This window comes from Dipteris shenzhenensis, chromosome 25 (genome assembly GCF_047967505.1).
Source record: "Dipteris shenzhenensis isolate YYH24624 ecotype China chromosome 25, Dip_SZ_1.0, whole genome shotgun sequence".
Classification (NCBI taxonomy): domain Eukaryota; kingdom Viridiplantae; phylum Streptophyta; class Polypodiopsida; order Gleicheniales; family Dipteridaceae; genus Dipteris; species Dipteris shenzhenensis.
The window spans coordinates 30,635,379-30,660,332 of NC_141620.1; the positions used below are offsets into that span (position 1 = coordinate 30,635,379).

Genomic DNA, 24,954 nt, shown 5'->3' on the forward strand with positions numbered 1-24,954 from the left:
TATTTTACAAAGAGTGACCTTCGTATTGGCTACCACGAGATACTTATGGCTGAGATACTAGACTAGGTATGGCCATTATAAGTTTTTAGTACTCCCTTTTGGTCTCATGAATGCTCCTGTGACCTTTCAGCAGATGATGAACTATATCTTTTGTGAATATTTGGGAAATTGTGAAGTGGTATTACTCTCTCTTTCTTGAGCTCCTCCTTGTCTTGCCGCTACCGCACAACAAACTCTTCTTTCTCATCCTGTGTCAATGGTTCTCGTTCTCTCTTTTGCTCCTCTCGACGTCTAGTGTTTCTCAACAATCCAATATTTTAGTGCTTATTGCTTCCTTGACTCGAGATATTATTCCAAAAATAGCCATATCTATCTGTTTGTAGAAAGTGCAGGCGAGGGTGAGAGAATGGAAGTTTGCTTTCTTAACAATGCAAAGCACATATAGAGGGAGAGATGAACGAAGAAAGGGGAGAACAGTAAGAGGTGAAGGGGATGAGTGAAAGTAAGTGCTTTCACAGGGATGTGAGAACCTCAAAGGTATTTGTGCTTATTATGCTGCGTGGAGCATAAATGAGAAACTTTGGTGCTTATCTGGGGATGAACTGTCTCCATTCACATTCAGGTAGCGTGGGGTGTGACCATGGTGGATTCTTTAAGCTAAGGTTGAATGCAGGTTGCAAATACTTAGCTTGGGAAGTGGTGAAAATACAAGTATCCGATTGCACAAGGGCCAATTGCAGAAAAGTGCTTAACTTCTGGAACCTCTCTTACTTTGATTAGGTGAGATTTTGTCCATGTTGGATAAGGGTACAAACATGATAGGATGTTCAAATCAAGCTATATCATGTTTCTGACGACGAAGTTGCAATATCAGATGCCTCCATTGGCGCTGAGTGATGTGTTTTGTTTATGATTATTTTATGTTTGCTAGGAATTGGGTAAGATATTGGATGATATGGAATAGAATTTTTCCCTGTTCCTTGAGAGTCCAAAATATGGACTGGTCCCTTTCTGTCTTTGGAGAAACAATATCAAGTTGTACTATTCATCTGTTCAGCAATGCCAAGGGTGAGGCAGCCTGGCCATTTTCGGGCTTTGAAAATGCCACCAGGTAGGTGGAAGCATATGATGAGAAATTCCACCATTAATTTGCGAGGAACCAAAGTAGGTTTGGCTTACATAATAGATTCTCAGGTTTTGGACGTTCTAACCAGGATGGCTTATGCATTCAACCAATGGTGTGCCGCAAACCATTATCAGGATTCAGTAAGCATGTGTATTCAGAGCACCGGTTTTTGGATATGGGTCCAGGATCACAATGCGGCCATCATTTGGTTGGTGTAGAAGGTGCCTCAGCATTGAGTTTTACTGGCTGTGTTTCTGCTTTGTACATTCTGGAATTGAGGCTGAAAAGGAAAGCATGGATCCCTCAATATATGCACATCTGCATTGGAAAATTTACATTTCTCATCATCTTTCAGAATGTCCTTGGCTGTGGAAATTAAAAAGTGGCACGACTTTTTTCATCAAGATTCTAGGGCGATTGGTGAGTGTTATCTTTGATCACCTAAAGGTTGTCTTGTTTTTTGAGTGTAAAGAGCATGAAGATTTTTGTGTCCCACATGGAAATCATGGGATACAAAGTGCACTTACAGCAGACGGTTGGATATTTCACACTGTATAGCTTGGTCTCCTGTTAGTTTATGCAGTATGTCACCTAATTAAATCTCAAGAGGAGATAATTCACATTCTGGGAGCCGAGACATCCAGGCATGATAGGTGTTGGCAAGCTCTAAAGTCCTTTGTTGGCTGAATAGGAAGGATTCCTTTGCCAATGGCCAACACATGTAGAGAGAAACCCTTGCCTGAGAGTATGCGGTCCTTATTTATCCCTCCAAGCCTATTATTTTATCTTTGGCAGAATTTCAGACCACCCCTTGAGTATACTATTGAGCCTGTTGTACTTTTTGTGTCTTAGAGCTCTTTTATGTATAGCACTGTGCTGCTTCGAATTGATTGGCTTTTAAGTAAAGCAAGTGAGAAGCCTCTGATGGTAGTTACATATTTGGCCGTGTGTCCTGTTGCTATTTTTGACCTTGAACGTACTGTTAAAGCTGGTTGTGGGTTGTGGCAGTCATGTATATTTACCTTTAAGTTTGAACTTTAGTAATGGCTTTTTGAGATCTAATGACTAAAAAGCTGTGCGTGGGTCTGCAGATAACCATAATGCTCTTACGATTGCCAGCTTGTGGGCCCCAGTGGTTATGGTATGCTATGATTTTATCCATGGTTTGTTCCTATTGATCTTATGGTGCACTAAAGTCCTTTTCCCATGTAGAAATAAGTAGAGGATTGAGCACTGTTCATGGGAATGCCGATCTTCTATTGATGCCAGCCATTTTGAGATGTGTATAGACAGTGGGTTTAATCAGCAAGGATGACGTACTGGGGTCGGTGGGTTTGCGTTTTGTGATCAAGGTCAACTGCTTCTTATTTTGCAGATCTATTTACTGGATATATCAATTTGGTATACTATTTTTTCATCTGCTGTGGGTGTTCTCGTTGGAACCAGAGAGCGACTTGGAGAAGTAAGACTTACCTTTCTATTGCCATTTTGCCATAAATCTGTGAGTCAGTTATATCTGATTCACGTTTACACGTCAAAAAGTTTCTGCCAACAGTGTATTCTTGCCTCTGTTATCCATGTTTTGTGCTAGGGTTTCACTCGTTGCATAGTTAATGAAAGCCTGAAGATTTGTTCATTCTCTTTTTCGTGTGTTTGATCAGTTGTAATTCCATTACAGGCTTGTCACCTCATTTGCAAATCTTATTGCTTGACGTGCTCAGGCATGCCGCATTGGATCTCATTTTCGTAATTGTGAGCTCCTATATAAAGATGATGCATGGCAGTAGGATAGGGTGTAGGGCAATCTGCATGCCCTATTATGGGTTGTGTGGTGATGCCTATTGGGATGATGCCCCTATTGGGCTGTTTAGCCAGGGTAGGATAGGAAAGAATAGCAGCTTATAGTCTGCTTTTAATAGTTTCAGAGGTTGACAGAGGTCCCGTGTTGTCTCAAGAACCAGAACTTTGAATTTCAGATATCAACTGACAATATTACCACACAAAGATTTTTTTCCTTTTATTCTCACTTCAACTGAGTGAATGCCTTTTTAAGTGGCAGCTTACGCGACATGTTAATTACTACTTGAAAAACCAATCATACAAATCAGCAATTGTAAAGCTGCTTACCATAGGAAGAAAGGAGAAAAACCAGCCTTTGTAAGAAAACCAGCCAGTCTCTAGAGAACCCAGCTCATTGCCTAGGGAATCTTTGAAACATGGGCTGGCAACCAGGGTGGAATACTATACATCGAGCAAATACCTCGTTTTGTAAAAACATAAAAGATGCCTTTGGGCCAAGCCTTGTAGAAATGCTCCCACCTTTCGGCGGTCACCGTATATCCTGAAGTCTTGTGCTCCCCTTCGGTGTGCAAGGTGTCGATGATATTCTGCCAGATGGCGACAAGGGTGGCTGCTGGGGGAACCTGATGGCCCCCCAGCACAAAAGTGCATTGGCAACCTAGATGCTCCAAGCAGTGAGGTTGGACATTGTTTCCCAAACACTATCCTCTGGTGCTGGTAGAGGGCGTTGGTGGAAAGGAGGCGTTGCATTGTATGCCTCTATTTTGAAGACATGCTGGCCTTGGAGCCTATATGCCGGAGAGCTGGATCAATGGAGAAGGCATGATCCCCCTCCATCAACCAGGCAACCATCCTTTCCAAGTGAAGGAGGGCACCCATCCAAATCCTTTGTGTCGCGAGGCATCATTAGAGAGAATGGGGATCCTCCTAGATCTTTATATTTGCATCGGAGGCATCTACAATCTATGCGCATCTGCTCCAGCCATGGCCAATGGGCAAACCTCCATGCGCCACCATCCTTAAGAAGTATGACACCTTGTGTGGCCCGAGGCTGGTCCAAAATTGTGACTAGAAATGGGAGATAACCTTGAGGAATTTGTTGCTCCACTTCTCTCTCAAGGGAATCCAAGATGCTGTTTCTAGTTGTAAACATCCACGATGTGTGTTGTGTAGGAGAAGAACGGCACCTTCTCCACCCTATCTAAGTATAGGTCAGAACTACTCACCAGGATCCCATTGAACCTCCCGAAGGGGCTCGTCCTCCCATAGCCAAAGATGCCATTGTTCCCCCTCCCACCCTATTGAGACTAGAGCTGGGTCAATGGTCCAATCCTTGCCCAAGCAGCCCATTACCCTGAGCCTCTACCACTCAAGCTCATCAACCCTTGGGTCTCACAGTCTCAAGCTGAAAAAGGCCTCCAGATCCCACTCTGTACAGCATGCCCACTCTATACAACATGGAACAACATGGGCCAAGGGACTAGTGCAAAAAACTGGGTCCTAAGGGACACCTCGGTCCTAGAGAATTGTCTGTACTAGTGTGGGGGTTCGACGCTGTGCAGCCCCTCCCACCAAGTCTCTGGAATCGCAGTGTCAATCTCCACCATCCGAGTGCCTGCCCCCCTTAGATGGGAGAGTATCCAAACTCATGCCTTTACCGTTGTGGGAAGTCTGCTCCAAGACCAAAAGAATTGGCTGGGTCACTATCCCATTGTGCCCATCCAATGTGTGTCCTCTACCGTAACACGAGTTCTTTTTGGTCACAGACCTCCCGATGCCAAATGAGGGGTTGTTACTTAAATTCCTGATGCACATCGGACTTGCCCGGATGAGTCTTCCGGACAAGCGTTGCCAACCGTGTGGAGGCTCCTCAACAAGAGAGAGCTCTTCCCTATGAGAGCAGCCTTTAAAAAAATGTACCTGTGAGACTGTGGCCACTGACCTCTTGTGCGGGATGTGTTTTTGAGTGGCCCTCGTTGAAGTTAGAGCTTCTAGGATTCGAAGAGGGAGACCCCGTACTACCAACTTGCCCAAAAGGGCTCTAATCTGCATTTTGGGATCAATGACGCGAAGTCTTCCCTATTCTTGGGCAGGATCACTATCTGCCAAGCGACTTTGGTCCTAGTGTCCCTCATGCCATCCAAACCTACCCACAAGAAAGACCTGAGCTGCCCCATGCAACCTCTATGAAAGCACTAACAAGCGTCTATGTACCAAGGTGTAGCTAGGAGGTCTTGATTGGCCACCAAGGCACTGTCTGCTAGAGAGTGTTTGGACGAGCTCTAGTACCAAATCTTGCTACGCACACCTCGAGAAGAGGATGAGGAGATAGCCGACATGAGGGCAGCATGGATCAGCGGTGGACAGAGATGGCACAGAGTAGCAGAGCAAGTACCACACATGGTGGTTAGAGCACAAACGATAGAGATCTAGTCCATCACTACTCTACTCAGAGGACAACGACCGACCCGAGGTGTGTCGCCCATCGCATGCAGAGATCTTGAAGACCGCACCCCCCGCCACTGTGAGAGAGCTCGATAGCTACAGATACGCGACATCTTTACGTCCTATCAAAGAGATACCAGGACTCTCGTATATGTCATCAGAGCTTTCGCATTGCCTACTGGGACCTCTCGAGAGCCTCAAGGAGTGTGTCTCTTTTTCGAGATTTGAGCTTTTGAGATCATTAGCTTAGCATCGCATTTAGCTAGGCCTTAGCGAGCCTTTTGCTTCAGCCCATGATGGCTTGTATCAGTTGTTCTGTTGATTGTACTTCGTCTCATAGGCCTGTGAAGCCTCCCGAAGACATTAATACATCTTTCTTTCTTTCTTTCCCTCCAAGAGAGAAAAAGAGCACTGAGACGGCATTTAGCCTCCATAGAGTGACTCAAAGAGCAAACCCAATCTCATAGTAAGATACAAGAGTACGTGGCTCGATCTTCACGCCACGGAGATCCATCAAGCTGATTTCTCTTATCATTAGTCCAAGGCACGGTACACTCATGCAGCTTTTTCATACCACCGGCCTCCAATCAACAGGGATGTACCTACAAAATGTAGCGAGATGCGAGTGGTCAGGTGCACTCAAACCTGTACGAGATCTTAGAGTTGACCACAAACTTCTAGCAATAGCTGTTAATCCAGGAATCCCCCACAAGACCTTGCCGCCCGAAAGGCAATCTACAGCTATATCCTGACAGTTGTCTCGTTGCGTATGAGAAAGCAAGCGGAGGCGCCTTTCAATGATCAGGAGCTTTTGCAGGCGCTCAAGGTCATTTGCCTCAAAACTATCCTAATGTGTCTCGGGGATGACTCAAAGGCATAAAAATCAGTGACGTGCCTCTATGCTCGATCAATGCCTTGTGGTGTTGTTTTCTCTTGCTGTTTGATTTGATGTAATGGAGTCTTCCTGTGTCGGCACATCTCCATCAAAAAGAGGTCAACATACGTGCTTATAGAAGTGGATCAAACGGGAGAGTGGAACGAATCCGTGCCCCTCCCGAAAGAAGCAGTGGTAGTGCCCTTGGATCTCATAGTAAGCAAGGCAAAGACATAGGAACTGCCCCTCTGTCTCCATTGCTGCTAGTGTTCATAGTCTGCAAGTCCGCTGCTCTCTAGGTATGCATGCGGCTCTCCCTGCCTCAATCCTCAACTTGTGAGACGAGACCCATATCTGTCCTATGGCAATTCTCATCACATGGGAAACCCGACTGTCCTCCATATATTGAGGCGTGATGTTCAGTGTGTATAACTGAAGTAGGTCCAACCGTATGATATGGTTGATCTCATCGCGTGGGATTTGAAGGGATGGGGAGTCCAAATTGTATTGGAAGGGGGAGAGGTGATCCATCTGATTGCCCTGAAATTGAAACTATTTGTGGAGATGCGTGCATACTAGGCTTTGCTGTCCCCGCACTTAGCTAGCCATCGAGATGACTCTAGTTCCAATCTAGGTAGTCTCCATCTAGGTAGGGCCCATACTTTGTGAAGATATGTCACTGTCTGGAAGATGGCATCGATCTGCAGCGGTGTCATAGCGAACTCAACCTGTATGATCTGGTGAGGGACTGACAACCTACTCCTAATCATCCTGGACACCCCATGATAACCTCAAACGTCTGCCACTCAGATATCTGCAAGTTACATCCCCAAAAGGGTGTGCTATATACATGGCTGTCGTTCTCACTAGTGTATCAAAGAGCCACCCCTTTGTCGGGGTATCTTGAAAGTGTGCTTGGAAGCACTGTCTCTCCAGCCGTGTTAGAGCCCCTTGCCCTCGTGTGAATCACGCCTGAGCTGCGTGTGTGATTGTGAAGATTGGTCCCGCAAAAATTGCTCCAAGATAGGTGTATGACTATGCTATCTCCGTTGGCTCCCCTCGGTATGTGAAACCATGTTGATGAAGTACCGCTCCTGATGTGTGGAAGATCATAACCTTGGTTTTGCCAAGGTTGACCGTCAAGTCTCTCTCTCTACAAAACGCATCAAGAGCCTCAAGATGCCGCTGGGAGATGAGTACTATGTGATCCGTGTGTAGTTATCATCAAATCTACAAGCAAGGATCCCTCTCCACCTAAGTGGTCAATGAATGCCGTAATCTCATGAAGGATTTGACTGTGGCATCCTGTACCAATGATACTAAAGTGTTTGAGGCGGTTTGCATAGTTGTCGAGAGAGAGTGGTAGTTCACGTGACAAGTGACTCATGTATACTTCATCGAGGGCATGATCAAAATGGACGTGGACTTGAGTGGAGACTAGTGGATCTTGTCCTCTGACCTTGAAGGAAGATGAGATGCTAAATGACAGATAGGAGTGGTTAGTGCCAAGTAGGGGTGAGAGACAGTCAGATCAACAAGTGACGATGATTAAGAGCTTGGGTTTGGAGCTTCTCTGAATTGCATCTGCCACCCAGGTGGCCCACCCTTCCACTTTGGATCATCTGGCGGCTGCTAAATGTTTGCCACTACATGTTGAACCCCTTCTTGAAGTGGGACATTGGGGATATGGACCCTCTCGTGGGGGATCATTTGGATGTTGCCAAATCTTTGCCACGGCTTGTTGAACCTCCTCCTCTTGAAGTAGGGCCTTCAGGATACAGACCCCCTTCTGTGGAAGTACTCTATGCGGCCGGTCTATGTGAAACACGATCTGGAAATGATCTGATGTGATGCTTCAATACATGGATCACTTTGTGGGTACAGGTAGCTAGCATGGATTAGAGATACATGGAAGAATGCAGATGATTGCGCAAGCATATGCTTATGACTTCTCCATTCCTAAGAATATTGAGAAGGACCTTTTGAAACTCCTGTGTGCTTTATCGTTGTATGATTTGGCCGCTAGCTTGCAGGTGAACTTTGAAAATCGTAAGCTTCAACCATTGCATGCCAAATACTAGCATTGATTGCTATGGCTTGGGGAGATTGTTTGACCTATGTAGCTTGTTTGTCATCTGAGTTATCCTTTGGGGTGGATGGTCACTGGCCACCAACAAACAGATCTGTGATGGGAATAGGTGGTTTCCTCTCAGATAGGAGCCCCAATGCAATAGTGTGGTCATCTCCTTGAAAATATCGATTCACTTGATCCATTCTGTGTGAGAGGAAAGCTCGTCTCTTACATCGTGTCAAATGTCGTGAGATTTGGTGTGCCTCAGATCTCGTCAAGTGTCTGACGGCGTGCTCCCATATGAGGTGAGATCTCATCTCTTGACATTCATCATCAAACCAGAGAGAGAGAGAAGAGGGATGATGGGGTGCGATGGGACTGGATGCGATGGGATGGGATGGGATGGGACGTGATTGGATGGGATGGGATGGGATGGGATGGGATGGGATTGGAGAGAGATGGATGGAGGGAGGGATGATATGATATGATTTGCTTCTATTAAAGTCCATGTAAGACCCTTGGGATTGGCGATCACTATTAAGTAATAGTGGTCCCTTACATACCAGAAAATGAATACAGTATGACTTGCAAAGAATAGTATTTTTCATGCCAAAAAATGCACATTTGAGTTGCATTATCACTGCAAAGAAGAAGTTCTATGTGTTGAGATAGATCTTGCTCATATTCCGTCACTAGAATTTAAGATATTTGTGTTGAACCTAGTTGTGGGATAACATGAATGGCTGCAGTGATATAGGGTTCTTCTAGGTTGGGCTGATTTTGTGAGGTTTTGGAGTTGAGCATTGTTTCTTGCAAGTGTTTCTCTTGTGGTAGGCTATCATTGGGAGCAAATCTTGAATGCTTACCATGTTGCATGTGTGTCTTTTCAAGCTGAGTGTCCATACATTGCTTTATTGACTTGCCATCTTAATTTGATTGAATTCAGATCCGTTCACTTGAAATGCTTCGAAACCGCTTTGAGAACTATCCAGCTGCATTTGTACGAAATTTACAATCACCGAAAGCCATAACAGCGTATGTTTCTCTTATACGATGCACAACTTCTCTCTATTGTTCCTGTAAGCATCCTTTTCCTGAACTTTTTGAGGACTAGAGTAAGTCAATGGACATGTTTTCCAAATTTTGACTTTGGGAATGGGACCATGGTTGCATTGGAATTTCGTTTCCAGTAACTTTTTAAATTTCATTTTGCAGGCAAAGAAAAGCTGTTCCAGGGGTCGATCAGGTGAGAGAAACTTGGAATCTCAAGCAATTTTGTAGAGAGTCTCTTTCTATTGGATGTGTTGTTATTTATATGCGTTTTGATACTTGCTCATGCCCTTAGTTATTGGCCAAGTGTGATTTGTGTGTCAACCCTCTGTCTGAGCTGTCGGGTCACTGGCTCTGGATCACGGTCGTGTCGAGGCTATCTCTTGTGGGGGTCCATGCGATCTGGCTGAAAAAACTTCGTGATAGAGCTATGAGAGGAATCATGCAAGGAAAAAGTCTGCTCCTGTCTACGTGCTCAAAGTATCCTCTCGCGGTGTCTGAGTACCTCATGGATGAAACATGCCAAACATCACTGGTTTGGGTAGGAGAGGAATTGGGCCAAAATCCCATAGCTATCTGTGAAGTGGCAGTAGAAACGCCCTCGGATCTCATAGTAAACAGCACGCTTGACGATGAAGTGCTCCTTTGTCTCAACCTCCTGCATGTCACATAATGTGCATATGCGTCCTCTCCTTGGATAGGTGCTCTCTGCTCTGCCGCTCTCGATACGAAGTCTATGTGAAGAGACCTAGAACTGCAAAATAGAGAACCTCCGTGAGTGGGTTAAGTAAATCTGCATGTATCTTGGTGGGTGAATGAAACCCTTCTTTGTGATATGTAAGCAGTGATCTTTGTAGAAGCTAAGCTTCACTGGGAGTTTGCTTGGTCCTAACCAGGTCTGGAATGTGTATAGCTTTAAGGGATGCTCACGGATAACCTAGTTGACCTCGTGTGACAAGAGGGGAGAAAATGGAGCGTCCATGCTATACTGGAAGGGAGGGAATCTATCCATGGAGCTTGATAACATGAAAACTTGTAGCCGCTCCACATGGGCCCACTCTATATAAGACAAGTCTGGCCCCCAACATGGGTTGTCGTACATCCCCGATGGACGGACCAAGGAGTCAAAAAGCTTTGGTCCGTGGATCCTGAAAGTGCGAGCGGAAGCATTGCTTCTCTACTCTAGTCAATGAAGCATATCCTCTTCCCAAGCGTGCATGCATTGCGGGTCTCATAGTGAAGATGGGTCCGAAAAAGAAAACCCGAAGATAAGTGTATGATGAAACTATCTCAACAGGTGATGGCTCGAGATGTATTGAAGATCATAACCTTACCACCTCCCCTGTGTCTGCATCACTGTCTCAAGCTCGTCAATGTAGAGGCCAAACAAGGTAGGTGATAACGGACACCCTTGTTTGACCCCAATAGTGCTCATGATCTCGTGTGTCCACCCAGATCCTCCTCGGACTCTGTTTGAAATTCTCTCGTAAAGTGCCTTGACAGCTCAAAGGATCTCCTGGTCATAACCCATATCCTGTAGGTGCTGTATGAGGCGGGCTGTTAGAATCGTGTCAAATGCCTTGCAAAAATCCACAAAGCAACGGTAAACTCTCTACTTCCGTGCCCTCACCTCCTTGATGATACACCTGAGCGTGAGAATGTGGTCCATGGTTCAATGATCACGCCGGAATCCAGCTTGTCCTGTTGCTCTAAGTCCTCGACACTACGTAAATCTGCTGACCTTGGAATCAAGTATTGATGCATAAATCTTGGACATGACATGTCCAATCATAATGGTCCTGTAGTTCTCCGGGCTCATAGGATCCCCTGCTTCCTTGTGGATGGGTGAGATAGTGTTAATGGTCCAGGTGCATGGAAACCCCAAACAAACAGCTTCATTAAAGAGCTTTGCTAAGATCGGGGCTAGGAGGTCAATCCCATATGCAATGAACTCAGTGCATAGTCCCTCATGATCCTTCGCTCGGCCATTATGAAGTTTCATTACAACATCCTTTGCCCCACCCCCTGCTAGTGAAGAGGGTGCAAGATGTGGGACGTGGGATATGTGAGAGGTTAGGGATTGGGTGATTTGTGATTTCATAAAGTGTGCGTGCATAATTATGCCAGACTTGAGTGTCAGTGAGTGGTGAGGGGGACCGTCCCTCTAGAAATCTCCGCCAAAAGTCTTTAGAGTTGTTACTAAACAAAATGTTCAGTAGTTCCTCTCGTTCCGGCGAATGAAGTCTAGTTTCTTTCTATGTACCAGTCGACGATACTCGCATAGCGTCTCTGGTTCACTCGGAAGACTATTTTTGGTTTCGAATGTGAGTTGACGGCGTAAAGCCTTACTACATCATCGTACCAGGTATTGCAGGGTATGGTCCCAGGGGGTGGTGGGCGGGTGGTGTGAGGGAAAGCGTGTAGTGAGCGGATGACCAGGGCAGCACGATGCTCTAATAGGGATATGAAGTCAATATAAGTGAGAAGTATGTAAAGACGGCCAGAGTAAGTAGATGAGTGATAGCAGTCGAAGCGTATATCATGATAGGTGGAGTAAAAACCCAGTGGGGTGGAGGGTGCTATGCGACAGGGAGAACAACTGATCGATTGTCAAGAACTTTGCCTCTCGTGGGGTAAAGTGAGGGACCAGAGTGCTTTGATTCTATTCAATCCCTAGATGAAAATAATGTTTTTGAAGGGGATCTCATTTTCATGCACATGAACAAGGAACACAAGTTTTTGGCCTTAGACAATTCCACTTGTATCTAATATGTCTATTGCTAAAGCAATAAAATGAGCTATTTGTGCGTACTTGGAGAGAGAGAGAGAGGGTGAACCTCAAGTGGAATTGAGTCCTCTCAAAGAAAAATTTCAGTTTCTAGATTCTTTTAAGGATTGATTCTTAGATTCTCTACTAGGAGCACTTCCTCCTGAGTGGTCGGAAGATCATGTCATAGAGCTCATTCTAGGAAGTGAGCCCCCGAATCTAGGCCCCTGGATGACTAGGTTTTCTTTGCGGGCATTGTTTGATAAGATGGGTACGAAGTTGGATTTCTCATGTTCATTTCACTATTAGACGGATGGACAAAGTGAAAATGCCAGTTCTACAGCATTAGATATTCTCAAGTGCTATGTGTCTCATTAGAAAAACGAATGGGAAAAGTATCTTTCCCTCGTGGAGTTTGCATACAATAACACTATTCAATGCTTCATTGGAAAAGCTTCATTCGAAGTCAACGGGAATAGTCACATGGGGGAATGTGAAGGGATGTGAATGGACTCTTGAGGTTCCAAGTTTCCATAACTTCCCTTAGTCTTCTCTCTTGAGCGATTCAATCATGTAATGCACGTATGAAGAATGAGAATGATTCCTCTATTTGTTTTTTTGGGTTTCTGAAGTCTGATTCCTATTCCTCTCTTCCTCAAATCTAGGTGGAAATGTGGATTCAATCCCTACCTGTTACAGGGGAAAATCTTTTGGCGAGCTTTTTAATGTGAGCTTTTTTACGTTTTCCTTTGTTTTGTGAGCTTTTTTTAGAAATCCATACGTGTTTTTGTTATAAGAAAGATGGGGAGGTTAGAAAGAGGGGGAGAGGATACGGCTTTCCTAGGTTTGGATAGCGATTGAAAAATCTCAACAGAAGCAAAAGTAGACTATAGATTAGCACATGAGAGAGATGAAACTCCAAAGAAGAAAATGGGTGCTACTTAAGTTTGAAGGAAAAGAGAGTATACCCAAAGCTCTCTCCTAGATATTATGAGCCCTTCTAGGTTAGCGAGCCCATAAATGAAGTTTCATATTGACTAGAGTTATCTGAGACTTGGAAGATTCACAATGCTTTTCATTTGAGTCCTTTCAAGAAGTATCAAGGACTAGAACACGTAGAACTAGTCCAAAAAGAACCACCAGAAGTGGAATAGATCGAGGAGATTCTCCAACTCACACAAAAAACGAAAGGACCCAGAGACAAGGTTGTCCACAGATACCTTGTCAAGTTTTAAGAACTATCGGCACTTGATGCCAAGTGGGTAGATGAGGAGTTTTTTTTCAGAATATCCTCAAGTTTAACAGTTGTATCAAGAAGCCTTTTAGTTGAGGGCAACTGAGTAGAAGTTGAGGGGATATCACCATTTGGTACTTCTTCCAAGAGATTAAGAAGAATCTATATTAGATTGACTCCGGTCAAAGAATGTTGATTTTTGTTTTATTCTTTTAACTTTTGCTTTGCATGGTAAAAGAGAAGTGTGGGGATGCCCACAAGGGACTAGGATTAGTCCAAGAACCTAAGTCCAGGTACATACAAAGAATGTTGATTTTTGTTTTATTCTTTTAACTTTTGCTTTGCATGGTAAAAGAGAAGTGTGGGGATGCCCACAAGGGACTAGGATTAGTCCAAGAACCTAAGTCCAGGTACATAGCATTCTCCGTGGTCGATCAAAGGACTTTGCTGGTGTTTTCCCATGATCTTTTCTCTAGTGAATTGGTAATAAACCTAGATGATTTTCTCCAAGCATGGAATACAGGTTCTTTGCTATGCAAATTTCGGTTCCTGCATGTTAAAATTGTCGAATCATCTTGAGAAGACTTTAATGTCATGCCATATCCACCTCAACCATAATCTCTCCATGTTAGAATTCAAAGAGCATGTTACCTTACATGTCCCTTGTTGATGAAATAGAGGTTGTTGCCTTGTTGAGCCAAGGGCTAAGCGCACATGCACAAGGCGGAAGCAAGTATTTGCATGACTACTTCAGATCTTGAACACTAGCAAACAATGGATAAGTAAGGTAGATGTTTCCCACACAAGCTGAACAGTCAGGTATACAAGGGCCTTGTACAAGTGATACTCTTCACGGGTCTCACTTTTTTCCTTGGATTTGAAGGCACGTGAGGAGTGATTGCAAGGACAATGGGGTCCAGCCTCTCTTTTTAGATGTCTTACCAAAAAGCTACGTATTGCACAAATTAATGTATCTCCCTCAAATAGTGCCATTGCTAGCAAGGTTAGAATGATTCCATGGGAATTTGAGAACTTGGGCAGCTTGGGTGAGGCATTTTAGAAGAAAGTTTGCAACCTCACTCGGGATCTGATCGATCCCCCAAGGATGCATTGTCTTTATGTCCATTGCCCAGTCCTTTGGAAAGAACTCTCAACTCTTGGGAACATAATGACATCTTTGCACTAAAAACTAATTGCCCACTCCTTTGGAAAGAATTTCCACCTCTTAGGGACTTAATGACATCTTTGCACTAAAAACTTCAAACCACAATAGAGAAGTGGAACCAGCTAGTCCTTAGCTCTTCCTAGGATGGAACGAGGTAACACTGCTTGTGATAGTCTCTAGTGAGGAGCCCCCCACACGTAGAGCTGTAACTATGGGGCTTTTCCATCCTTTTCGTCCAAGAAAGCATGAATACTCATGAGCACTAGATCATGGTTTATTCTAGTGCATTTGTAGCATAAATTTTGTAGACACAACTGATGAGATGAGAGCAACTCTAGCATCCAGACACGGTGAGGCCAAGCTTGCAGAGTTAATACTATATGCTCACATCAATATCCCTAGAGAGACATCCAAAACCATGAATGCTCGTGGGCACTACCTCCTCTTTTATTGCTGTGCATTTGCAGCAGAAGAGGTCAACTGATGGATGATAGCAATTCTAGCAAAAGAGACATAAGGCCGAGCATGCAGAAAGAAAGAAAGTTTATTAAAGTCTAATAAACTTTAATAAAGGCCGAGCATGCAGAGATAGTTATATGCTTACTTCAATCTCCCTAGATAGACTAGCATCCAGCCAATAACGTCATGCAAGACATCTACCTGGTGCATTTTATAGCTTTTAGCATGCACAATTGCAAGTTTCATTTACAACTTGAAGAACAGGATCAACAAATACTGGATCTCAAGGCTCTTTTTGCTCCAAGTTTCCTAGCCCACGCTTCACGTCTTTCATGCAACTTTCTTAACCCTCTTCATCTCAATGTGGAGTATGTTTGGACTAGGTTGGACCAAATCATAGAGTCCATAAAACAAGAGTTGTGTTAGGTCATCCTTTAGTCACTCAGTCCCAAGGAAAAGGAGGTAATACCCCAAAACCTAATAGTATAGCATTATGGATCCTAAGTAGTAATCTAACTTGTTGCATGACTATTTTCTTCATTAAGCAGAATAGTGTCTTGTATCTTTTGAAATTGAATATCTACGAAGGAGTGCATTGATCCATACTCGTAGAGCAAAGGTTTGTGACAATGAGCTGAACAACTCCCAACGGTGGAGACTACCATAAAAGCCAATCAATAGTGGGCACACCACTTGATCAACCCCAATAGCATGATCTCATCAACAAGAATAGGTTAGGATTTCTAAGGATATAGTACTTGTTCCCAATAGCAACTTCAGCACTTCGAGATGATGCCAACTTGATCTAATATAAGAATAGTTTCCAATGCTCATGTTTGTGCTAGTTGAAAAGCAATCCTCAGAGTAGTCTAAACTAAGAATATAAGAACAGTTTCCAATGCTCATGTTTGTTCTAGTTGTAAGAGCAGTTTCCAATGTTCACGTTTGTTCTAGTTGTAAAGAAATCCCCAACTTAGAATAGTCTAAACTAGCTAGACCAACTCCTTCATGTGTGGAGCCACAAGAGGTCATTCCAGGTACATATTCTTGCATAAACATCATGTTGGATATAAATGTTGTGCCCTCTCGGTACTAGTTCACGCCTTAGGTGCTCAACATAAAGGATCCCAAATGAGGACTAAAATAAGCATGTCTAGGATAGGACTAGGTAGATGGCCACATGCATAGCTAAGCAATATGGCCGTCACATAGACCTGAACGTAGGCAGCCCAATCACAAGTGACATAACACGGCTGTCCATGTGGTAGTTGACACTGTAGACCGGTGGCTAGCCAGCAATTTAGCAATTCCACTAGTTTGGGGTCGGGAAAAGGCTTGCGGTCGGGTATCGCTTGCTGTAGGGTCTGGCAGAGGCTTGCTATATAGTGGGTGTGGTATGGGAGTATGATAGACACATAGATGGCTGTGGGCGATAAGTTGAAGGAGCAGTGCTGTGTTTGTGAGCTGTAGCATGGAGATGGGATGCAAAGTTTTATTAGTCTTTGAAAGACCAAACGGTCTATGAGACTGAACAAAACCAAAAACAATAAAAGCTAAGGGGCAGAGACACTAAAGTAGGCATCCACACCCAAGAATGACAAATAGAGAAATACACCGTGGTGTCTCTAGGAAGGACATATAGCCTAGCATAACTACCCGAATGAGAGCCAAGAGGGTGATCCTCTTATTGGGCCAGTCGGTCAAGTATCTATCGCAGTGTCGAAGCCTCTATATGCTGTTTGGAGGACTAAGTCTGCGTGTGGCTGAGAATAGAGGATATGATCTTGGCTGACAGTGGGTCTGGTAAGGGGGAGGAGTAGAGAGCAGAAGGGGGGGGAGAGGTAATAGGTGAGATTTGAATAGGAGTGGAGAAGGAGAGCCAATAAGAGCTGCAGGAGGGAAGGAGGAATGAACAGTGTGCAATAAGGGAGGACACATGAGTGTGCAAGGAGGGTGGGAGGGGCAGAGGTGGTGAGCAGGATGGGTGGGCTGGTAGCATACTATGCATGCTGGAGGTTTTAGATATGAAAAATTAATTTGGATACTGCTGTTGACCACCTGCAGATCACCATTACGAGAATGATAAGCTTTCTTATTGGTTAACCCAAAATTTGAATGGCAACTGTGTGCCTAGTTGAAAACGATGGTTTTGCGCATTGTATGCTTTTAGCTGTTGATCTCTAATTCTGATTGTATGTAGGCTGCCATTGCAAAAGACAAAACAAATGCAGCCAGATTTGCTCCATTTTGGAATGAAATAGTGGCCTCTCTTCGGGAGGAAGATTACATAAACAATCGGTAAGACCTCCCTTTCACACATGCTACGCTTAATGTGAAAGGTATGCTTGAGTATTGGGCTAGAAGCGAATTGGTGATTCTGCCTCGCAGCATATTTTTTGTACCTTTTCTTTTGCAAACGGCATGCTTGCCCTGGAGCTCCATTGGATTCATCATGGTGTTGCTTGTCATTCTAGACAAACCCTTTGAAAATCCCAAAGAACTACATTACAATTATGAAATGTTAATAGCTAGTCATATACTGTGACAGTAGAAGTGACCTTTACCACTGATCTTTGATATGATGTGCTCTTAAGCTTCATCTTAATCAAGTTGAAATCAACGTGCAGACTAGACATGTATCGGGATGCTCTAGCATACATCCCCCATCCTTCTGTTTACCATAATTCAAAAACATGCTGTGATGCTTGCTGCAGGAGTATGCCATTTTCTGTTTTTTCCTGTGAATGTACAAAGATACCTCAGGCTACCACTTTCTTTATTGCCAGGTTCTCTCTTGCAAATTGGAGACTTCGAGCAGGTTTTCTCCTGCTTTGTTCTCTGCTGAGGTTCTTTTCAGGGCTCGTGCTGTTTCACAGCTCCTTAATTTTTCCTTTTGGGCTTCTCTTAGTAGCTCCCCTCTTCCCTTTTTCCTTTTCCCACCGTTCCCTTTTCTCGCCTTTCCTCCCTTAGCTAGCAGGAGCTGTTTCTTAGTTTTTTCTCTTGGGATTGCATTCCGGGTGGTGATCTCTCTTTGGTCTCGCCAGAGGGGCTCTCATGGCAGCTCCCCTTGCTCACTCAACCGCTTGGACTTTGCTTTCCCTAGAAGACAAAGAGCAAGTTACGACACCCGTTTAGTCTCTTCAGGGAAGAGTACTAGTGGGCCATATTGTTGGCCTCATGCCCATGAGGAGCAAGGTTCATGGTTGGATCGAGACGAGCTTGGCATTACAGAGTGACCACATTCAGGATGCCACTATCTATGAGAGGGGGGTCTTTCTTCTCTAGCTGAATTGCCTGGACACAACCCAAGCTTTGGTGGAGCACGTCCCATCTTTCTCGGCCCGCACCAAGTGTTCTTCAGTCCTTGGTACCATGGATTCATAGTTGATGACATGAACTCGATGAATCATGTGCTTTGCACACGGAGTCCACACCAACCAAAGTAGCTGTGGTGGTGGTAGTTGATGGGGCCTTCCTTTTCAAAGATGTCTGTAGTTGAGAGGAGGACGTGTGAGTAGCTCATTTTTGCTATCAATGGCCGTGACCAGTGAAGAGGGACGGGGTTTGCGAGACTTTTGGTAGTTTTTGCTTCTCCTTCGGCCAGCAGACGCGTGATGGCTTGCTAGAGTGACTTACTAGGTTCTATGTGGGAGATTGGGAGAGGGGGAGCAATGGGTATTTTGGCAAGTATAATGATGTTAGATCATTCTCTGACTGTGCTTCACCTAGAGTAGCCTTATTGTGGACTCCATAGAAGGGATTCGAATTCCCGTTGCTTTGCTTCAAGAGGAGGAAGTGCAGCGAGCCGTGAAAGATTTGGCAGCATCTAGAGAGCTCTCTTGGGGGTGGTTGGGCTACTTGGGTGGTAGATGCAATTTAGAGGAGCAGTGTGGAGCTCCAGTTCCAAGCTCTTCGTGAGCGACACTCTCTTAGGAGCATGAGAGCGCATTGAGAGTGATGTGGCCTCCATAGATCGATTCTGAGAGCAGGTACCAATCTCACAGTGGCTTGTAGAATTATGAGAGTGCGCGGCCCGACCTTAAGGCCACGGAGATCTGCTGGTCAGAGTTCTTGTATCATTCTTCTTGAGCACGGATGATACAATAGGAGACGGGATGACCAGGTAGTTTTTTCAGACCATTGGACCCCGTTCAGTAGGGACAGCTCTCTGGTGGCGGTTGGTACAAGATGCGAGCGGGCAGCTGCACTTAGACGTGTAGGAGATCCTATAGATGACCATAGACTTCTATTGGTAGTTCCAGTTGGAGGAGTCGTCCTTCCAAGTGCTTGTAGAGCGGGAGGGAGTCTAGGTCCATATCTCGACAGTGGTCCCCACGCTCCCTTCTTCTTCGGTAGATGCTTTGGGTTTCTTTCTTCATTCTTAGGCAGTAGGTGTCACGAGGATGTAGCTCCCTATTTGTTGTTAGGAGGAGCTACTCGACTTAAAATTTGCAGATGTAATGAAGGTCAAGGTTGAGTCAAATTAACCCTAATCTGACTAACTTGGCCCAATCTCGACCTTCATCAAGTTAGTGAGCATTAAGGCTAATTTGGCCCAACGTTGGCTTTCATTGCAATAGATGACACGACACTCTTTGTGTGGGGGGGGAAGGTACCTAGAGGGAGTTCGGGGAGTCTTAGAGACTACAGCAGATGACACAACACTCTTTGTGGAGGGCAAGGCAGACAGCCTAGAGGGGGTTCGGGGAGTCTTAGAGACTAGCCAAGATTAATTGGACCATTGCATCCTCACAACGATTGAGGAGGTTCAAGAGATCTAAGTTTATGGGGCAGCACTTAGCTTTCGGTGGGGTCCCACATGGGCATACAACGAGATATGCAGGTTGTCAGGTGCATTTAGATTTTAGTGGAGTAAGAGAGTGCCAGACTACCTTAATTCTAAAGAGTGTGAGGTGCAAGATTTTTTACTAGATCTCGGCAAAACTCTCTGCAGTAGATAGGGTCCTTGTGGCTAATCAGGTCCTCTATGCTACAGCTTGGTATATAGCGTCTTGCTAGTGCTTTCATAGAGGTTGTATGGGTCAGCTCATATGCCTAGTGCACCATTTCTTTTTGGGTAGGTTCGGATGATATGAGGAGCACTAGAGCCAATGTCGCTTGGTACACGAGGATCTTGCCCTAGGTGTAGGGAGGGCTTGGCCATCATTGATCCTGCGGTGTAGAGTATCCACTGTACTCGAGAGGGTGTAATGATACCGTGTCCAACCATAAGGGGAAGGAAAAAACTTGAAACTGAAATGCAAGTTCCTCCCCTAGTGCCAGACCAAAAGGGATGATTAGAAAGCAATTTACTTTCGCATAGTCTATACTGTTCAACTTGTGCTTTTGAATAAAGAGAATGCCAATAATACCCCTAGCGACACCCGGATGAAGCTGATTATGAACCATACTTCCTTACCTGGTGATTTGACACATGATCAAGGCCGTGAATCTTCGAGGTTACAATTCTTATTGGCAAGGTGAAGTAGGCTGTAAAACCTAACCCGACCTAATGGCGGAAACACCTCCCTCTTGTGCATAAGGTCTCTTGGAGTAGTGGAGAGGAGAGAAATCCACTTGGGACAGGACCTCGACACTTATGGAAAAGGACGCTCTATCGATAGGAAAGCCAAGAACAATGTCACCAAAGGCAAAGGGCACAAACTCTACCTCTCCAAACTTAGCAAGAGGAGAGAAAGAGTTCCTTTGAACCAAGCACGTCACCGGAGTTCGTAAGATTCTTGCCTACAAGGGAGCTGAAAACTTTGATCAATGATAGGTGTCTAAAAAATTGAAGTGGAAGGGAGCTGCTCGGGAGGGAGGCTAGGATTTGTTGGAAGACCTGAAGGCTTATCATTATTGGACTCGACTAAATTGGATCAGGAGCATCAATTGCCGCGATCAGAACTGGGTCATCATTGGCCGCGACATCAATCGGGTCGGGGACGAGAAGGGGCTTCTTGATCTATAGGTGATCAGGAGCTTAAATTTTAGCTGCAACCCAACGGGGGCACCAGGTGTAGGACTTGCAGTTGTTTTCTAGACATGTAGGAGGTGCTGAAGGAGCACTATTAGGAGGGGCTGCAATAAAAGACTTCTTGGGCCTCTTTTTGTTCTTTGGGCATCTCTTGCAAAATGCCGAATGGTCCTACTAATTTATGCGTGCTTGCTCACAATCTCGACTCTCTACTCGAAAAGGAGAGCATCCGGATGCTGGAGGATAATGTGGTTATTTGAAACGTTAGTGTTAGACACCATGATGCTAACTCTTGGGAATCCCTTTGGACCTTATCTCCTTGGCTACGGAACATGATAAACCAAGAAGGGAGGGGCTCTCGGCAGTGACCAGCCCAAAAGAAGCTCCGATCGTGGCAAGGAGTCCATGATAAACGTGAGGAAGAGCGGGAAATTTAATGAACAGTGATGTGACCTATTTGTCCTCCTTTATGTGGTCAAATCCTCTTGAAATGAATCACCAAGGGACTAAGTTCACGGCTTTAGGAGAATCAAAAGCCACAGGAAAGAACTGTCATCCCAATAATCGAACATCAGAAAGGCGGGGAGTAAGGTCTGAAGGTAAGGCAACAAGCACCGAGTCCCTAGCCTATTCCTTGGAAGGGTGGGACCCATGAATGCATGCAAACAAGGTGGTCGAGCTCCCAAACTCTACATCCTTTAAGAGTTGCAGTAACTCATCGTTTCAAAATATGTAGGTTCTCAAGGCCAGTGGAAGTGGTCAAGAATTGGCTGAATGGATATCCATTCGTCAATCAAAGGTGGAGGGCGAACCCAAACATAGTGAAAATTCTGTCCATCACTAGGGAGGATGTGGAGGGAGGGGCTGAGATAGGCAGAGGGGAAGGGCTGAGAAAGGAGGAGGATGGGAGGCAGAGTGAGGGAATGGGAGGCGAGGGACAAAGAAGGAGAGTGAGGCAGGGAATGGGAGGCAAGGGGCAGGGAATGGGAGGTGAGGGGAGGCAGGTGGAGGTGATGGGATAGTCGGGGCAGAGAAGGGCAAGGCAGGGAATGGGAGGCAGGGGCAGAGAAGGGGAGGGGAGCAGGGAATGGGAGGCGGGGGGCAGAGAAGGGGAGCGGGGCAGGTAGGAGAAGGGGCGGGCCGCTGAGGGCAGAAGGGAAGGTAGCAGCGGGGGAGGGGGACAGGGACAGGAGGGAGTGGGGGCAGCAAGGGGAGGAAGAAAACAGGCGAAGGCAGGAGGGGCAGCAAGAAGGGATGACTGGCAGGGAGGAGCTACGAGCTTACATGTTATGTTGTGGTACCATTTAGAGAAGTGGTGGTCTTTGATACGTTATAAGAGAGATTGCAAGAAGAGAAAAATTAGCCTCCACATCTTTAGAAATGGTGCCCAAGCAGCCTGTAGAGAAGTGGGCCTTGCTGAGGAAGTATTACCATATGCCCTCTTGACAAGAGGCCACGGAGGACGTGTGGTAGTACTTCCTCAGCAATAGAAAGCCCCAATAGACGTATTACCACATGTCCTCTTGACATCCCAATAGAAGTGGGCCTCGCTGAGGATTATTACCACATGTCCTTATCAATAGAAGTGAGCATTTCCATACCAATATAAAGCCCCTTAGACAGGGATGGAGTGTACACATTAGATAAGGTAGCAGGTTGTGGAGGGGGAGGCTCGATAGATGCACCCATGACAAAAATATGGTATGCTCTTGGCTCTCATGGACCACATCCATGCCCTCGACATTGGTGAGGTGATGTAGCATCAATGCTCTCTTTTTGCTGCTTCTTAAACTTTTTAGCCTGGTAAGTGACTACAGCATGAGGAGGAATTGAATCTTTCCAGTCTTTGTGTATCTCTCCAATGTCACCTGTAGGCCATGAATATCCCCTGTGGAATTGCATGGCAACTCCCTATACCATAGCCTCCCTCTTACAAAAGGTGAGCTCAAGCTCAAGGGGCTGATCCACTTAATGTCTATGCTCAAAACTTGCATATTACCTTGCTTGAACCCAAAGTGTCATGGTTCTTGATGAATATAGTGTCTTGCCATAGTCGCACCTTGTGCGTCCACCTCTCGTGGCAATGGTGGAGTGTTGGGAGAGAATGGACTGAACTTGAAGGGAAAGCGATCGCAACAGAGAGTGGAGTGGCTGTCCAAAGTTCACACAGACAGCCTGGCATGAAAGAATGCAAGGGTGGAGTGATGTTGGCAATGAAGATAAAAGATTTGGGGCTTTAATGCACATGTTTGAAAAATAAACAGCCTATTTTGTGCTTATTGTAGAAACATGTCAGGCATAATATTTTAGCCTGTTTTGTGCTTTTCGTAGAAACATTTCAGGCAGAAACATTTCTAGGGTCCAAAAAACATTTTCCAGTGACTGTTGGGTTAATCTTTCCTGCCAGCCTTGTTCTCTCATTTTCTAAATCATTTGTAAGGTTCTAAGCTAGATACTTGGCTGGTTTCTTGTATTCAACAGCTTATCTTCTTTTACAAAGAGCTATCTTTCAACCATATTAAGTACATCTAGTTGAGGGTAACGGATTCTTCCTCTTATGGTCTGATTCGGAGCTGAATGTAGTTTTCTATAGGGAGACTGCTGGTTTGCATTTTTATGAAGTTGTAGAGGCATTGTATATGCTACTTCAAAACTCATAGCATGTAGATTTGCTCCTATGCAAGTATGATATGGTTAAAGCAAGCCCTCTCTATACTCTATATGCATATTTGCAAACCCTTCATTTTGACTTTGAGATTTCTGTGTAAGCACATTTAACCTTCAGAATTGGAAACATGTGCAATCGTGCTAAGGCTAGAGTCGCATTGCACTGTCTGGTCAATCACATCTGCCTTTGTTGCCTGCCTAGAAATGATTGGCTTCTTGTTGGGATCTTTGGGGATGGCCGCAGTCTCGATCATAATCGGTTTCTTAGCCAAAGTCACAGTTCTACACAGGTTGACATTTGATAATATGTGTTACTGCTTAAGCAGTGTATTTTATGGGAGTTATAGGTGGTAGAACGTGTCCCTTTTAAAACGGCTCTAGTACATGCAGGTTGTTTGTTTTATTTTTTGTTGATTATATCTGTTGTCCTTGTATATTTCTTTGTGTCACAGAGAAGATATTTTGATGGAAAAGTCTCCATGCTAAAATTGCATGAATTTCTTATTATGTTTGAAGGTTCACTTTTGTCATAATATGTTTGAAGGTTCACTTTTGTCATAATATGTTTGTCCTTCTGAGATAAGAATTTATTTTTATAAGTTGTTTATAGAATTCTGGAAGGTGAAGGAATCTTTAGGTAGAGATTTTGAGAAATATTTACTTTTCTCTGCAGTGAGAAGGAGCTGCTGGTTATGCCTCCTAACAATGGGAGTCTGATGTCTGTGCAGTGGCCACTCTTTCTGTTGGTCAGTAAGGTATGGGCATGGCTAACCTTTAATATATCAGTTCACTTTTTAAAACAAAAGATTGAGTCATTGTAGCGGTTAATTTAACAAGCTTGGAGTTGTTTCAATCAGGTGTTTCTTGCAGTGGATCTTGCTGCAGAACATTATGAAAGCCAGTTTGAACTGTGGGAGAGAGTGAGAAGGGATGAGTATATGTGTCATGCTGTTGAGGAAGTATATACAAGTTTGGTGAATCTTTTATTTGAAGTCTTGACTGGTGAAGCCAGAAAATGGTTAGCGTCATAAATCCATATAGCTGGCGCCTACGATTCTTTAATGTTTGTTAATGCTCTGGAATGAACTAAACCACTAGGTAGTTACTTCCTTGTCGGATGCTCTGCCTGCAGCGAAGCAGCTCTTAACTTATTTGGCTATGCAGGTTGGAATTCTTAGTAGAGAAGATCAAGTTCAGCATACAACAGGAAGCCTTCGCAATGAACTTCCAACTACGGAAGCTTCCACTTGTCATGTCAAGGGTTTCGGGATTGTTGGGTCTGTTGGTATGTGTCCTCTTGTTATAATTTCATAGTTGTA

The 24,954-nt window shown here is 44.7% G+C and overlaps 1 protein-coding gene across 2 annotated transcripts in view; it reads left to right on the forward strand.

The window, feature by feature from the left end:
* Positions 1-24,954, forward strand: part of LOC147885741 (callose synthase 9-like) — a 273,087-nt gene that overhangs the window by 76,330 nt on the left and 171,803 nt on the right. For both annotated transcript variants that reach the window (XM_087396032.1, XM_087396031.1), the window contains exons 20-27: positions 2,218-2,267; positions 2,502-2,588; positions 9,263-9,351; positions 9,532-9,562; positions 17,192-17,289; positions 24,309-24,390; positions 24,493-24,653; positions 24,800-24,920. In XM_087396032.1, coding sequence (XP_087252158.1) covers positions 2,218-2,267; positions 2,502-2,588; positions 9,263-9,351; positions 9,532-9,562; positions 17,192-17,289; positions 24,309-24,390; positions 24,493-24,653; positions 24,800-24,920 — 719 coding nt within the window. The remainder of the gene's footprint in view (positions 1-2,217; positions 2,268-2,501; positions 2,589-9,262; positions 9,352-9,531; positions 9,563-17,191; positions 17,290-24,308; positions 24,391-24,492; positions 24,654-24,799; positions 24,921-24,954) is intronic.